The sequence below is a fragment of the Notamacropus eugenii genome, chromosome 4 (genome assembly GCF_028372415.1).
Source record: "Notamacropus eugenii isolate mMacEug1 chromosome 4, mMacEug1.pri_v2, whole genome shotgun sequence".
Taxonomy (NCBI): domain Eukaryota; kingdom Metazoa; phylum Chordata; class Mammalia; order Diprotodontia; family Macropodidae; genus Notamacropus; species Notamacropus eugenii.
This window is the reverse complement of record NC_092875.1, coordinates 185,144,591-185,159,346: the sequence shown is the minus strand read 5'-3', so window position 1 is coordinate 185,159,346 and position 14,756 is coordinate 185,144,591. Positions and strand designations below refer to the sequence as shown.

At 38.6% G+C, this 14,756-nt stretch overlaps 1 protein-coding gene across 11 annotated transcripts in view; it reads right to left on the bottom strand.

Moving 5' to 3' along the window:
- Positions 1-215: 215 nt before the first annotated feature.
- PHACTR1 (phosphatase and actin regulator 1) overlaps positions 216-14,756 on the bottom strand; it is a 668,125-nt gene continuing 653,584 nt past the window's right edge. For 10 of the 11 annotated variants that reach the window (XM_072603838.1, XM_072603846.1, XM_072603839.1 and 7 more), the window contains 3 exons: positions 14,615-14,755; positions 5,122-5,198; positions 216-2,292 (listed from right to left, as the gene is read on the bottom strand). In XM_072603838.1, coding sequence (XP_072459939.1) covers positions 2,277-2,292; positions 5,122-5,198; positions 14,615-14,755 — 234 coding nt within the window. In that variant the 3' untranslated portion in view covers positions 216-2,276. Of the gene's footprint in view, positions 2,293-5,121; positions 5,199-14,095; positions 14,333-14,614; position 14,756 lie in introns of those variants that run through there. The other variant, XM_072603836.1, reaches the window with a different exon arrangement.

Below are 14,756 nucleotides of genomic sequence, written 5' to 3'. Positions count from 1 at the left end.
AGATGCCTCCCACTACTCCAGGAGTAGTGTAGGTGTACTGTATCTCATGAAGAAGTTACTGGAAGTTACCGAACATATTACCAATTCCCCTCCATCTGAAAACCAATACAACAGCAGAATCTTCAATACTGGGTATAGGAGTCAAACAGTAGGGCCCTAAACATTTCATCAAGTCACTTACACATTCACATGTCAGTAAGCCTTTTCAGAAGATCTTATTTACAGCAGTATTTTAATACTGTATTAAAATCCTAACACATTCTCCCTGAACCAGATGTCTCCCCAAGACGATAAATAGTGGAACTCAACATCTGAATAAAGACAAAAAGCCTCAGGAATAATATACACACCACGATGGACCCCTGGAATGCTCCTTCCTGATGGCATGGAGGAACTCATGTGTGAAGGTTCCCTAGCTGGTGAGCTCTGCCCTGAGGAACTGCCCTGAGCTGGCCCAGATACATGCCGACCCCCCGAAAGCAGCATGACCCCAGCTGCTGGCAGGAATTCAAAGAAGGACTTCCTTCTGCCACAAATCAAGTACAGTGTGTATAGTGGTGGTGGCTGGGGACAGTGATGGGACTACCTCTCTTTTTGTCTGTGTGAAGGTCTAGTCAGTTTACCTCTAAGCAAAATGTACATGAGGTGGAGAATTCAAAGATCACATTAAGTTATTAGAGTGAGAGGCAAATTTTCATAGATATCTTGGTAGAGCTTTGCTGTTCAGGACTTATAGGATCTTTCAGAAACAAAACTAAACCAAATAGAACTCCCTTGGTGACAGTAACTGCTATGTCCATTGTCAGGGATTAGTTTAAGAGTTGCCTTTTTCATCATAATGCATTGAGAGATCCATATTTTGTCAAGATCAGTGCATTTTCTTTTTAGTGCCCAGATCAGGCCAACCATCTCATAGATAAACTAATTATTATGTGCATTATGAAAGAGATGAAAAAAAATCATGCTGGTTTTAATGGATCAATAGGGTGCACCGTGGGATGGCTGGTCTTCATAGCTGTACAGTTCTGATGCATGCTGAGCTCACATAGAATCCCCAATGTGCCTCCAAGTGAACTCTTCAAAGCAAAAGATGAGAGAATGGAAAGCCACCAAGTGTGGTGATTTTGGAGGAGAGGCCCATCTGTTATATAAGGAACAACGTCAGTGGCATAAACGCTTGCATCCAGCCTTCAAGGTTTGGTGCTGCGCCCTATTCACTTGCAAGGCACATACAACCTTAAAGTGGTGCACATGACAAAAACCAGCATTAGAGCACGTTAGGAAAATTAAGGACACTAGTCAAGCATAGTAGTTACTTAGGCCATTGTGCTCTCAAAGCAGGTCTTACATGTACGTGCCTACAAAGTCATCGTACCTTAATAACATTCAGAGGTGCGTGCATGTGTGTGTGCGTATGAACCCCAGTGACATTCTGATTTCTTAACACTTGGGTCATCTCCTTTGCGTTAAGAAATAAAAATGCCAACTTTATTCATTCTAAGCAAGTTTTGTGGGAAGGAGACACAGCTTTGGTCTGAGGTGATTCTATCAGTTACCCAGGATGAACTTTCTATTTCTCAAGGCGCACACACCTCTTGTGACCAATAGTCGATTATAAACTCAGAAAGAAAAGGGCTTTCCTTTGTGTTTAGTGTATGGAGGATGGAGACAGGGATGGAATGGAGGGAGTGTAGGGAAAGGGGTCACTGAGAGCAGCACTCCCTGACTGCTTTCTCCTCCTAAGGTGCTCCCCAAAGCAGAAGCCACATTTGGTTTGAGTGCTTGGGACTTTACTTAAAAGGCCAGTCTGAACTTTTTTACTTTGTACAGTCATTCCCAGAAAGAAACCCATTGCCTCAGCTTTCTTTGGAGTTGAGTGATAGACGCTTGCGAGGAGAGGATGAGCGTGGCTGAAGACAGAATGAATGCAGTTACCAGCTGGGCTCGGACAAATAGAACACATCCACATGCCAGAAAGTCTTAAAATGAGGACGCCAAGCTGTTGTCCTTGGCCCTGCCAGGGGTGGGGTGGGGGGTATTCACTGTCAGAAGTTAATGTCAGCAGGTCTGATGACTGAATGGTAACCATCAAGTTTACAGATATGTATAATATATATAATCCTCATTATGTTTATTTTTTCTTCTTTTCTCTTCTTTTAAAAAAAGGCAGTTCAGAAGATTTACATGGTAATGGGAGAAGTGAATAATACCAGCACTTATGGTTCTTATAAATTCATGTTTTGAAGACAGCATAGCACTCAGGTGGAATTCAATTACTACGGTCGATGAAACCTAAGGAAACAAAAGAAAAAAACAAAACAGGAAATTGAGTGGATAGACAGGTGATGATATGACCCCTCACCCCTCAAAATTGGGTCTTCAGGCACACTTGTCTTATTTGTAATTCTGCCTTTATAACATCAATTGGTCAGCAAATATTTGTTAAATGCTTACTATGTTCCAGGCACTGAAGACATCAAGTCAAAAAAATAAAAGTTTTTCCCACAGGGAGTTTATATTCTAAAATCTCCAAAAAGTGGTTATCCAGCCTCTGAAGGCCTCCAGTGATGAGAATTTGCACTTAACTCTATTGGACCATAAACTTCTTGAGGATGAGGACTGCACTTTAAAAAACTTTTTATATGCAGTATCCAGTACAGTTCTATGACATAGAGGGTCTAATAAATGTTTGTTGAGTGTAACTGAAGAGGAAAGCATACACTGACGCTTTATGTGAAGCAAGGTCAAATACCCACAGGGGATGGCAAAGAAACTGATGGATGGCTCTCAAAGAATAAGGTTGGGAACTTCTAACACTAAATACCTGATGAAGGCATTTTTATCTGTTTTTTTCCCTCCTTTGTAATTAAAGACAAAGAAATGGACCAACTATCGGTTTAGGTTCCAAGCAGTGAAAGATGCTGCCTCTGTGGGCCTCAGCTTTTCTACGGGTCACACAGGGATGATAAATATCTACTAGCTCTATCTCAAAGGACCATCCATAATAAGCCTTCTGCTTCTCTGCTGTCTTCACACCCGTCCCTAACCTTGGGATGGATTATTAATCTTGGATCTTGTAGTTCTTGTAGAAAAACTCTCATCTTGTTGGGAAGAAGGATTCCACACCGCTTCACTGTTGTCTCCTAACCATATCACCCTCTCCCCCAAACTTCTGGCATTTATATTTTATATTTATATTTTGTATATATTTTATATTTATATTTTGTCTCTCAATACTAGAATGTAATATCCTTGAGGACAGAAACTATCTTGATTGCTTATATTTATATCCCTACAGCTTAATACTAAGAAACAGTAGTATCTGACAAATAGTAAGCATTTAATAAATGCTCCCTCGATATCCATCCATCCATCCATCCATCCATCCATCCATCCATCCATCCGTCTGTCTGTCCGTCCGTCCATCCACCCACTTACCCACTCATCCATGCACCCACCCTGCCATCCATCTATCCATCCATCTATCCATCCATCCATCCATCCATCCATCCATCCATCCATCCATCCATCCACCCACCCATCCATCCACCCCCCCTCCCATCCATCCATCCATCTAGATCTCTATATCATCTATTGGGAGAGTCAAATTAGATTAAACTTTGGAAACTGTAATGTGCAAGCCAAATCAAAGGTCATGATCCTTTTCGGTATTTGGCTTTCCTTCTGGGGAACTCTGATAATCAAATGAGTAGAGATGATTATTTTTTCCTGCTTTTACCTTTTACAGGAATAGTGTTATGCATGCCTGGAAATGAAATAAGCTAGGTATTTAGATTTCTAAGGTATTTTGGTAGCACTCCAGCATGTTTTTGAATTGTGGTTTTATGTACACCTCCCCTTCTAGAGATGATGGCCCAAGAGTAGACTTGTTGTGGATGGCCTTCTGATGCAGTCCTGGCAGTTGTTTATCACCACTGTGTGACATGTAGAAAAGCTGAAGGCCACAGAAGTAGCGACTGGTCTGTGGCCCACTAGCTAGTTCTAGGACTAGAACCCAAGTAAACGAAAATCTAAGGTTCCCATAAAATTGCTTTTAGCTTACATTTGACTTTTTCCACTGAAAAGTATGACACAGTTTCACATCCCTAGAGAATAATCTAATGTTACATTCTTTCTTTGATCCCTAGTCCAGAACAGCAGGCTAGGAGTCAGGAGCCCTGTGGGTCAGTGTCTAGTCATGGATCCATCATTATCTGGCAATGTGACCATGTAGATAAGTCACTTGGCCCCATTGAAGCTCAGTTTCCTCATCTGTAAAATGGGTGATAATAATAGTTGTCTACTTCCTTCACAGGGTTGTTATGAGATTATGTTACAAAACTTCACAGACAATATAAATTCTCATCATTATCTGTTAAAAAAAGTGAGTACCTGTAGACAGGATTTTAGTAAAGATAAAATGAGTTATTTTCAGAGTATTTTGTAAACTCTTAAACACAAAACCAACCAAGTCTACGTGAGGCAGCTTGGCATGGGGGTTAGAGAGCTGGACTTGAAGCCAGGAAGACCTGGGTTCAGATCCAGTCCTGAATACTTCTAAGTCATGTGACTGTGAGCAACTCACTATATCTCAGTTTCTTCATCTGTAAAATGTAGATAATGATACATCATTACAGAATGCTTTGTTCCTTCATCACCTCTGTTTTCCTGCCTTTCTTCCAGACTCCACTCAAATTCAGCCTTCTGCAGGACACTTATTCTGATTTTCCCAGCTGCTAATGGCAATTTCCCTTTTCAGACTTACTATATATCTTATATGTAACAAGATATTCACATGTTTTCTCTCCCATTAGAATGTGGTCCCTTGCCTTGCCTTTCTTTGCATCATTGGTACTCAGAGTAGTGCCTAACAGGTTAAAAATGCTTTGATAAATTGCTTATTGACTGACTGACTCAAAAATGTTTGTCAAGCAACTCTGCAGAGTTTAAAGGGCTGTATGCTTTAAATACCAGTTATTATTATTAATAACAATGATTATTATCATTCCTCAAAACCACACCAAGGACATCAATAATGAAAGCAGGAAAATTGTCTAGTTTAGAAGCTGACATTACTTACTGGCAATTTTTAAAAGTTCTTAAAAAGCATCTACCACCCACCTTGTTAGATGTCTACTTAATTCATGAACTTCCATTTCAGTGCTTTTAAATTCATTGAGCTCCTTCCGAATGGCAGCCTGAAATGAAGAGTGGCCCGTAAATATGTAAATAAGGAAGATGGAAAGAAATACATTATTTTTATTTCAAACAATAAACTTTCTTAACAATGGAAATAAAAGGGATTTCTTTACCCAGGGAGGGAAAAAACTGAACACTTGAGAAGCCCCTTTAGAACCTACAAAAAAACACTTAGATTCTAAATTGCAAATCATGGAGGGAAATGCAATTTCTGGAATTCCCCTCTACCATCTCCCCCTTTTTTTCTCTTTTTGTCTGTTTTTCTCTCTCCCTCTGTATCTGTCTGGCCATCTCTGGCTCTGTCTGTCGGTCTGTCTCTCTCTCCAGACGTGCTACATACAGTCATCCAATCAATAATGGATGTCCATCTCCACAGATAAATCATGACCATGCTCAGGATCAAGTGTCAACCTTTCTTCTTGCTGAAGTGAGTAAACAAAGTTGTTCCCACGTAACTAGGATTCCTTCAAAAACAAATGCAAAAATACACTGAGAAGAGCAAGAGCTCACTAGCTGTCTCCCACTGCCTCCCCCTCCTCGCCATTTTTTATTTATGAATACTTTCTCTTATTTTATCAGCTTTAAGGTAATATACTGTCATCAGCCTCTAGAAGCAGGTATATCTTATGGGGAAAAAAATCACAATATTTTCTCCTCTACTTTTGATGTGTTCATTCCCACTTCCCTGTCCAATGGTGAAGCTAGAACAGAGAGTGCTCAGATCCAGGTGATGTTGGGCACAGTGGGGAGAGGGTAGGGTTGAGCTTGGGAGAGGTCAAGGGTGAAAATAACAGTGAGAAGTTCTCACTTTTTCTTAGGGGACAAGACTTTAACATGAAACGCTACTATAATAGATGCATATTTCATTTTATAGAGTCATATTTCATTTTATGGATAGATTGAGTGGCATGGAAGTTCAAGGTTGGAATACCACCAGGTTCTCAATGACAGCAGATCCACAGGGAAGGAGAAAGAGGCAGAGAGGGGAAGGAGGTGGGGGCAGAGAGAGCATTGTCTTTCACTAGAAAGCTGATTTTGACAAATATATGCTCATCCGTCAGGGTATTACTGTTTCCTCTTCTGTTTCCTGTTCATGTTTGTCTCCCTAGCCAAATGGACACATTTTTGAGGAAGTAGGTTATCTTATTGCTGAAACAATTACACATCATCTTATCACTGTATATTCATAAAGAAATGTCTATATGATGACATCAATGACATCAAGGCTGTTCCTGAAGGGTGCTTTTCCTAGATTTGAAATGACTAATCATGCTATGCTGTGGCAAGAATACTGGACTTGGGGTTATTTGATGGTCTGAGTTTGAGACTAGATTAGACCACTTACTAATAACTATATGACATTTAGTACATCACTTCCTTCCTTGGCTGTTTGCTTTTAAATCCTCATACTATCTATCTTACAAAGTTGTTGTGAGGTTCAAATGAGATGATATTTGCATTATACATTATAGTCAGTGAAATAATTGAAAACTTCCATGCTAGATTTGGAGACAGGGGACATGAGTTCTAACCTCAGTTCTGCTATGTGACTGTTACCCTCTAGGACTTCAATTTTATTATTTTTAAAATGAAGGGGTTGGATCAGACTTCTGGGATTCCCTCTAGTTCTAAACATATGATCCTGTCTTATGTGAGCTCTTAGTATCCTTTGGTAAACTAGCAGTTGCTATACTGATGGAAAAATGAGAGGAAGGAACACAGAGACCTGTGCACTGAGTAGCTCAGTTTTAATACCTGTTCCAAGCCCAAGTGCCATATTAAGAAAGGATTGTTGTTTAGTTGTTTCAGTCTGACTCTTTGTGACTCCATTCTTGGCAAAGATACTGTAGTGGTTTGCCATTTTCTATAGCTGAGGAACTGAGGCAAACAGGGTTAAGTGACTTTCTAGGGGTCCCACAGCTAGTAAGAGTCTGAGACTGGATTTGAATTCAGGAAGATGAGTCTTCTAGAATCCAGGCCCAGCACTCTATTTGCTATCCACCTAGTTGTAAAAGACATAGACCATATAAATTTCTTTCCTGATGTGGAAAGGAAGTTATTCTGTTCTGCTTTCATAACTATCCATTACAGAGCTGTAATTAGAAATTTTACACTTAGGGAAAGCATCAATAAATTCACCTAGGAGAAGGTACAAGAATGGTGGCCCCTCATGAAAGCTTATAATTCATGGTAAGGAAATAATACAAGAAGCAATTAAGATAAATCCAACTTGACTATGTGTGGGGGTAGGTAGGGTGAGAAAGTGGAGTCAGTCACTATACTGGCTTCCATGCTACTGAAGGAGTGCATGTGCTAATTTTTTGCACTCTCTAAATGTTGGTGCACTGGGACAAAGCCTTTGTCCTAGTTATAATTCTGGTCCACACAATGACATCAATAGATTAGGGCCAGGAGAGACAGGTACATGCAGAAAGTACTGGCTGCCCCTTCTACTGCCATGATCATGAAGAAATTCCTCTTGAGGAATTTGTTATAAGATACCCTTCAAAGACTCATGGTATGGAACTACTTTCAGAAGCAATGGCCCAATTTGCCTAAATCTTTAATCCCTTCAATGCCAAGTAGAAATATGGAAATTCTTTAGAAAGACCCAAGAGGACGTAGATAAAAATAAGATTTAGATGTTGCCATTCTTATCAGCAAATCTTCTACAATCCTTTCACTACACCAGGACATAATGAATAGTGAGTATCCTCTCTCTCCCATCCTTTCTTTGTCTCTCTCTCTCTCTGTCTCTTTCTCTCTTTGTTGAATGAAATGTGGGGAGTGCAGGATATATGAAGGGCAGTACCTGGAGCCCAATCCTTGGCAAGAATGTTCCCACTTATGTAGTACTTGGGACTAGTAACCCTTGGCTGTTCTTCAGAAATTATTCCTCTTGCCTTCAATCTAATGGAGAAAGTAGGTGCTAAAAGAGAAGGCAGCAGCAGGAAACGTTTTTTAAGCCCCTACTGTGTACCAGGCACTGCGATAAGTGTTTTCCAAATGTTATTTCATTTTAGCCTTGCAACAGTCCTGGGAGGTTGGTGCTATTATTAAACCCCATTTTATAGTTGAGGAAATGATGGCAGACAGAAGTTGAGTGATGTGCCCAAGGTTACACAGCTAGTAAGTGTTTGAGGCTGGATTTGAACTCAGGTCTTCCCAACTCCAGGCCCAGTGCTTTATTCATTAAGCCATGTAATTGTCTTGATGAAGAAAAGGACCAGACTAACCTTAGCACAGATAGAAAAGTGTTGCAAGGCTAATGTGCATTGATGCTTCAGATGTCTGTGGGACAATAAGTGATTGGAAGTCTTGTAAAAATAATGAATTTTTAGTCAGTGATTTATAATTCAACTTATTTAGAAGTTACTAAGTACCTACTAGGTGTCAAGTATTGTGTTAGGTGCCAGAGCTACAAAAATACAGAGAATGAAACAACCCCTGTTCTCAAGGAACTAATACCGATTCCCTGAAGTTGGGACAGATTGGAGTTGGCACCAATTGTACAATGCACGCTTTCTGAAGAAATCACTCTAACTTGCTTTATCTTTTAAAAATAGGGGTTGGGTTAAGGGTATGGCCAAGAGGTCCACTGCTTCAAGCTGATTCTAAGTAATTGCCTGTCGCTGACTTTATTCAGAAGGTTGGCAAGAAGAGAGGAGGGCAGAGTGCGAGGAGTGGTGCTGGACTATCGGGGACCAGTTGTGAGGAATTAGGATGCCTACCTCTTTTGGAAAGTGTAAGCTCCTAGCCAGCATATCCTTTCATTAAAGATCAACTTTTGTAACAACTTCTGGCTTAGTGTTAGATAAGGAGTCAAAAAGTCTTCAAGTTTAAAAACACAGACTTTTGAGCTTCCTTGTATATACACATAGGTATCTATCTATAAATATAGATAGATATAGATAGATACCTATGTGCATATACAAACACACACACAAGTGTTTATACCTATGAATTTTTAATTGATTAAACTACATAAAATAGGAGGAAGGTTTAGGAGAGTCAGGGTCATATCTTATGATTACTATTAAAATTGCAGTAAAAATTCATTGAGTTTCCACTAATTAAAACTAGTGTTAATGAGGACAGAGGATGGTTTAAAGTTTTCAATCAAACAACCAAACATTTATTAAGGCCCTACTATGTACCGGGCACTGTGCTAAGCCCTGGGAATGCAAAAAGTGGCAAAAAAAAAAAAAATCCCTGCCCTCAAAGAGCTTACAAATATGCAAACATATATACAAAACAAGTAATATATAGAATAAATAGGAAATAATTAAAAGAGAGAAGACACAGGAATTAAGCGGGGTTGGGACAGTTTCCTGCAGAAGATGAGATTTTAGTTGGGGCTTTAAAGGAAGAGCGGAAAGTTAGCAGTTAGGATGGAGGAAAGAATGTGTTTCAGGCACGAGAGACAGTTTTCACTTTTGTAACTCATTGTGTTCAAATAAGTTTAAGTTTTGCAAACTAAAAAGTACTATTGTAATTGCTAATTATTGTCATTATTTTTACTCTATTTTAAAAGGAGTATACTAAATGCAGCAGCAGGGCAAATAAGAATTCAACAGGAATGTTAGTTTTTTGTTTTTACTACCCATAACCATTTAGAATATATATCTTAATTCAAATATTTATCACAAGTGATCTCTACCCCTTTATTAAAGCCAGTCCCCCAAGACCTCTGGTTCCTAGTAGTAACTAGCTTTGTTACTATATCTTGGGCAAGTCATTGAATCTTTTAAGGATTCAATGTCATCCTCTCTAAGACAGGGATTGTAACACTTGATTACAGCCTTATAAGGTTATTATGAAGATCAACTGAGAGAATGTACATAAAAACGCTAAAATACTATGTTGGCTAATTATCAACTGTTAAGAAGGGCACCTAGATTTATAATATTAAATTTTTTTGTGCCAACTATATCAGATTTTTTTCTCCCTTTCTCTCTAGTTAATCCCAAACAGTGAAGTTTAACTTCAGTTATGTACACATTTCTGCTCTGTGTGCTGTTACACATTTTCTTACATATCTATTATGACCAGGCTGTCATTTCTTTAACTATAAAGGAAGGTAACCCATCAGTTACCTCTCAAGTCATCAAAGACATAAATACTGCCTTCAAACACAGCAGGTGCTACAGCCTAGAGCATGAAATGCCAAGTTGGAATTTGGATCATTATCTTTTCTTCAAAACTGGCTGATTCTTAACTTTTCCTATTTCTGTTATTTCTGGAACCATATTTTAATATTATTATGTATTGTCAAATTTATGTGATATATTTTATATTATTTATATCATATATTCATATTTCTGAAACCAATTTTTCTCAGTCACTTAAGCTCAGAACTTTCCTTTTGTCTCTGATTCTTCCAGCTCCCTCATTTTCCACACCCAGTTGCTTACTACATCTTTTTAATTATACTTCACAGATAAATGAAAGAACTGGGCAGCTGGAAAGAGGACTGCAAGGAATATACGGTCCAATTCATACCAGCAAAGGAATCCTTACTGTATTACAACTGATGAGTGGTCATCTGGCCTTAGCTCAAAGACCTTCATAATATGTCAATTAGTCATTAAAAATTAACCTATATTAATAAATAATAAGCTTATTGTATAGCAGGGCACAAGATATTATTATTGTGGTGGTGGTTGTTGTTGATACTATTAGGGCAGCTAGGTGGCATGGTGGATAGAGTACCAGACCTGTTTTCCTAAGTTCAAATCTGACCTCAGACACTTCCTAGTTGTGTTACCTTGGGCAAGTCACTATACCTTATTTGCCTCAGGTTCCTCAACTGTAAAATTAACTGGACAAGGAAATGGCAAACCACTCTAGTATCTTTGCCAAGAAAATCCCAAATGGGTTCTCAAAGGGTCAAGACATGATGGAAACTGAACAACAACAAATTACGGGCCAGGCACTGTGATAAGTCTGGGGATACACAAAGTGGCAAAAGACAGTCCCTGTCCTCAATGAGTCATCCTTTCTGACTCCCATAGCCACCAATCTAGTTCAGACTTTCACTATTTACCTAGACTTCTGAACTGGTCTCTCCCAGTCTCCAGTATCTCCTCCTATCTAATTCAAATTGTTATCAAAGTAATATATTTCTTTTTTAAAAAAACAACCCTATTATTTATTTTTAAATTAAAAAATATTGAGTTCTGAATTCACTCCTTCCTTTCCATTCTTCCCCTGCCCATTGAGGTGAGAAATATGATATCAATTATATAGTGAAATCATCCAAAACATATTTCCATATTAGCCATGTTGAAAAAAAGCAAGAGAAATAAAGACAGTTTAAAAATTATGTGTTAATCTGTACTCAGACTCCATCACTTTTCTTTCTGGAAGTGGACAAAATTTTTTGTTTTAAGTTCTCTTGAATGTTATTGTACTGATCAGAATAGCTAGGTCAGTCAGAGTTGATCATCACACAATACTGCCATTGCTGTGTACAATGTTCTTCTGATTCTTTGCACTTTACTTTGCATCAGTTCATGTAAGTCTTCCTAGTTTTTTTTTCTGAAACCATCCTGCTTATTATTTTTTATAGCACAATAGTACTCCATCACAATCATATACTACAACTTGTTTAGCTATTCCCTATTTGATGGGCATGTCCTCAAATTCCAATTCTTTGCCACCATAAAAAGAGCTGCAGTAAATATTTTTGTACATATAGATCCTTTCCCTTTGATTCTTTGGGATACATACCTAGTAATGGTACTGCTGGATCAAAGAGAATGTATAGTTTTGTAGCTCTTTGGGTACACTTCTAAACTGTTCTCCATAATGGTTGGGTCAGTTCACAATAAATTTTTTTACATTCCTTCCAACATTTGTCATTTTCCTTTATGTTATATTAGTCAATCTGATAGGTGTGAAGCAGTACCTCAGAGCTGCTTTAATTTGCATTTTTCTAATCAATAGTGATCTCTAAAAAATAGTGATCACTATTTTTTTCATATGACTATAGATAGCTTCGATTTCTTCTTCTGAAAACTTCTTATTTATATCCTCTGACCATTTATCAATTGGGGAATTACTTGTATTCTTATAAATTTGACTCAGTCCTCTGAGAAATTTGAAAAATGAGGCCTATATCAGAGAAACTTGCTGTAAAATTTTTTTCCCCAGATTCCTGCTTTCCTTCTAACCTTGGCTGAATTGGGGTTTCTTTTGTGTGCAAAACTTTTAAATTTCAATGTAACCAAAATCATGCATTTTACATCTAATAATGCTCTCTGCATCCATAGATCTAATAGGTAAAAATTTCCATGCTCCTGTAATTTGCTTATGATATCACCCTTTATGTCTAAATCGTGTACCCATTATCTGAATATATGCTGTGAGATGTTGGTCTATGCCTAGTTTCTGCCAAACTGCTTTCCAGTTTTCCCAGCAATTTTTCTCAAGTAGTGAGTTCTTTTCCCTGAAGCTGGGGTCTTTGGATTTACCAAATACTAGATTACCATGGTCATTTACTCTGTACTGTATACCTAATCTATTCCACTGATTGACCACTCTGTTTCTTAGTCAGTACCATATTATTTGATGATTACTGCTTTGTAATACATTTTGAGATTTAGCACTGTTAGGCTGCCTTTCTTCACAGTTTTTTTTTCATTGATTCCCTTGACACTCCTGACCTTTTTTCTTCCAGATGAACTTTGTTCTTTCTTCTAGCTCTATAAAATAGCTTTTCGGCAATTTGATTAGTATGGTACTAAATAAATTAATTTAGGTAGAATTGTCATTTTATTATACTTTATATTTATAATATTCATATATTATATTGTATTTTTTTATCATATTGGCTTGGCCTACCCAAGAGCAATTAATATTTCTCCAATTGTTTAGATTTGTCTCTATTTATGTAAAAAGTATTTTGTAATTATGCAAAGTAATGTTTCTAATGGACAGGTCTAACTGTGCCATTTCTCTGCTCCAACATCTTCAGCAGCTCCCCAGTACCCACCAAGTAGGTGACACAGGTCATAGAATTTAGTATTGAGAGGAATCTTAAGGACCATCTACTCGGTTCCTTTTATTTTACAGATGAAGAAACCAAATCATAGAAAAGAGAAGTGACTCATATTTCCCAAAGCAAGTAAACAGCAGACTGTGGAGTCAAGTTGAGTCCCTGTGAGTTCACCATAGGTGCTGCTTCTGCTACACTCTAGCATTTAAGGCTCTCCTCAATCTGGCTCTAGTTTCCTGTTTCAGCCTTTTTTTCACACTTCTCGTATTCATGTATCCTACATTTTGGGCCAGACTGGATGATTTGTCAATTCCTACTCAATTCTACCTCCACCTTCTTCTGCCTCTGTCTTTGCATGCTTGGAATGGCTCTCCCTTCTACCCTGCAAATCTCCTGTCTCTTTCCTCAAGAACTAGTTTAGGGGCTACCTCTTTCATGGAGCCTTCTCTAATCCTAGACAGGAGTGATTGATTGTTCTCTCCTTGAATCTTGTTAGAGATTATATGCATGACACATATGATTTCTCCCATGGATTCAGTCCTATTTAAATATCACACCTACGGATACTTTATTATCTGTATGACCTTGGGCAATGTTACAACATCTCTGGGAGAAACTGGGGATTGGATAATATGCCCTTTGAAATTCCCTCTCCATTTACCTGGTTATTTGGATACATATCTTATCTTCTCATTAGATTATAAACTCCCTGAGGTCTTGGACTCTTATTTTTTTTCACCTTTATAATTCCAGCACTCAGATATTTTGTAAAAAAAAGAATCAGTTTAAGAAACTACCGAACTGATAAATCCTTGCCCCATCCCACCCTCCTTCCCCTGCCATGTGCCAGGTACAAGTTAGGTGCTGAGGATATAAAGACAAGAAAACAATCCCTAATTCTCAAGGTTTAACATTTTATTGGGAGGACACAACATCCACAAGAAGAAGGATGCATAGAATAAGTATATGTATTTACATACACTTAAATGTTAAAGAAATACAAGAAGAAGCAGGCAGTGGTCTGTGACCCTTGGCATCTCCCTCTTCTTTTCTGTGGAATCAGCCTCCTCTTGCTTCCTGTATTCCCTTCTGTAAAGTGGGTGTGATTGTATTCATCCTTTGTCTATAACTTTCCTAGAGTGGTGAGAATTAGCTCCAGTGATGATCAAAGCTATTTGGAGCTCTGGTAGAAGGTGTGATGGAAATAGCTCTATTATTTTCCCAGCTGTTGGACCTCCCCACCGGTATTCCACTGCCAGCTGAGATTGTGACTAACACTTTGGGGCCTGTCTCATTAGAGAGCTCCCTCACACTAAGTGTGAAATGCAATAACAAATTCATCATCCCCAAGGCAGGAGCCAGACTCTGGTCTCCAGCTATTTTCTTTCCCTCTCCCTCCTTTATGGCTCAGCTTACTTTGTCCGCAGCAGTGAGTCGAGTCCAGGGCTTGTCTGCTCTCCTGTCATAATCTTGAGCATCAGCCACTTCCACATAGTCACTGAAGCGAATGAGAATCTTCCTTTCACGGAGCTCTTCAACCGTGGGCCTCTGACTGAGC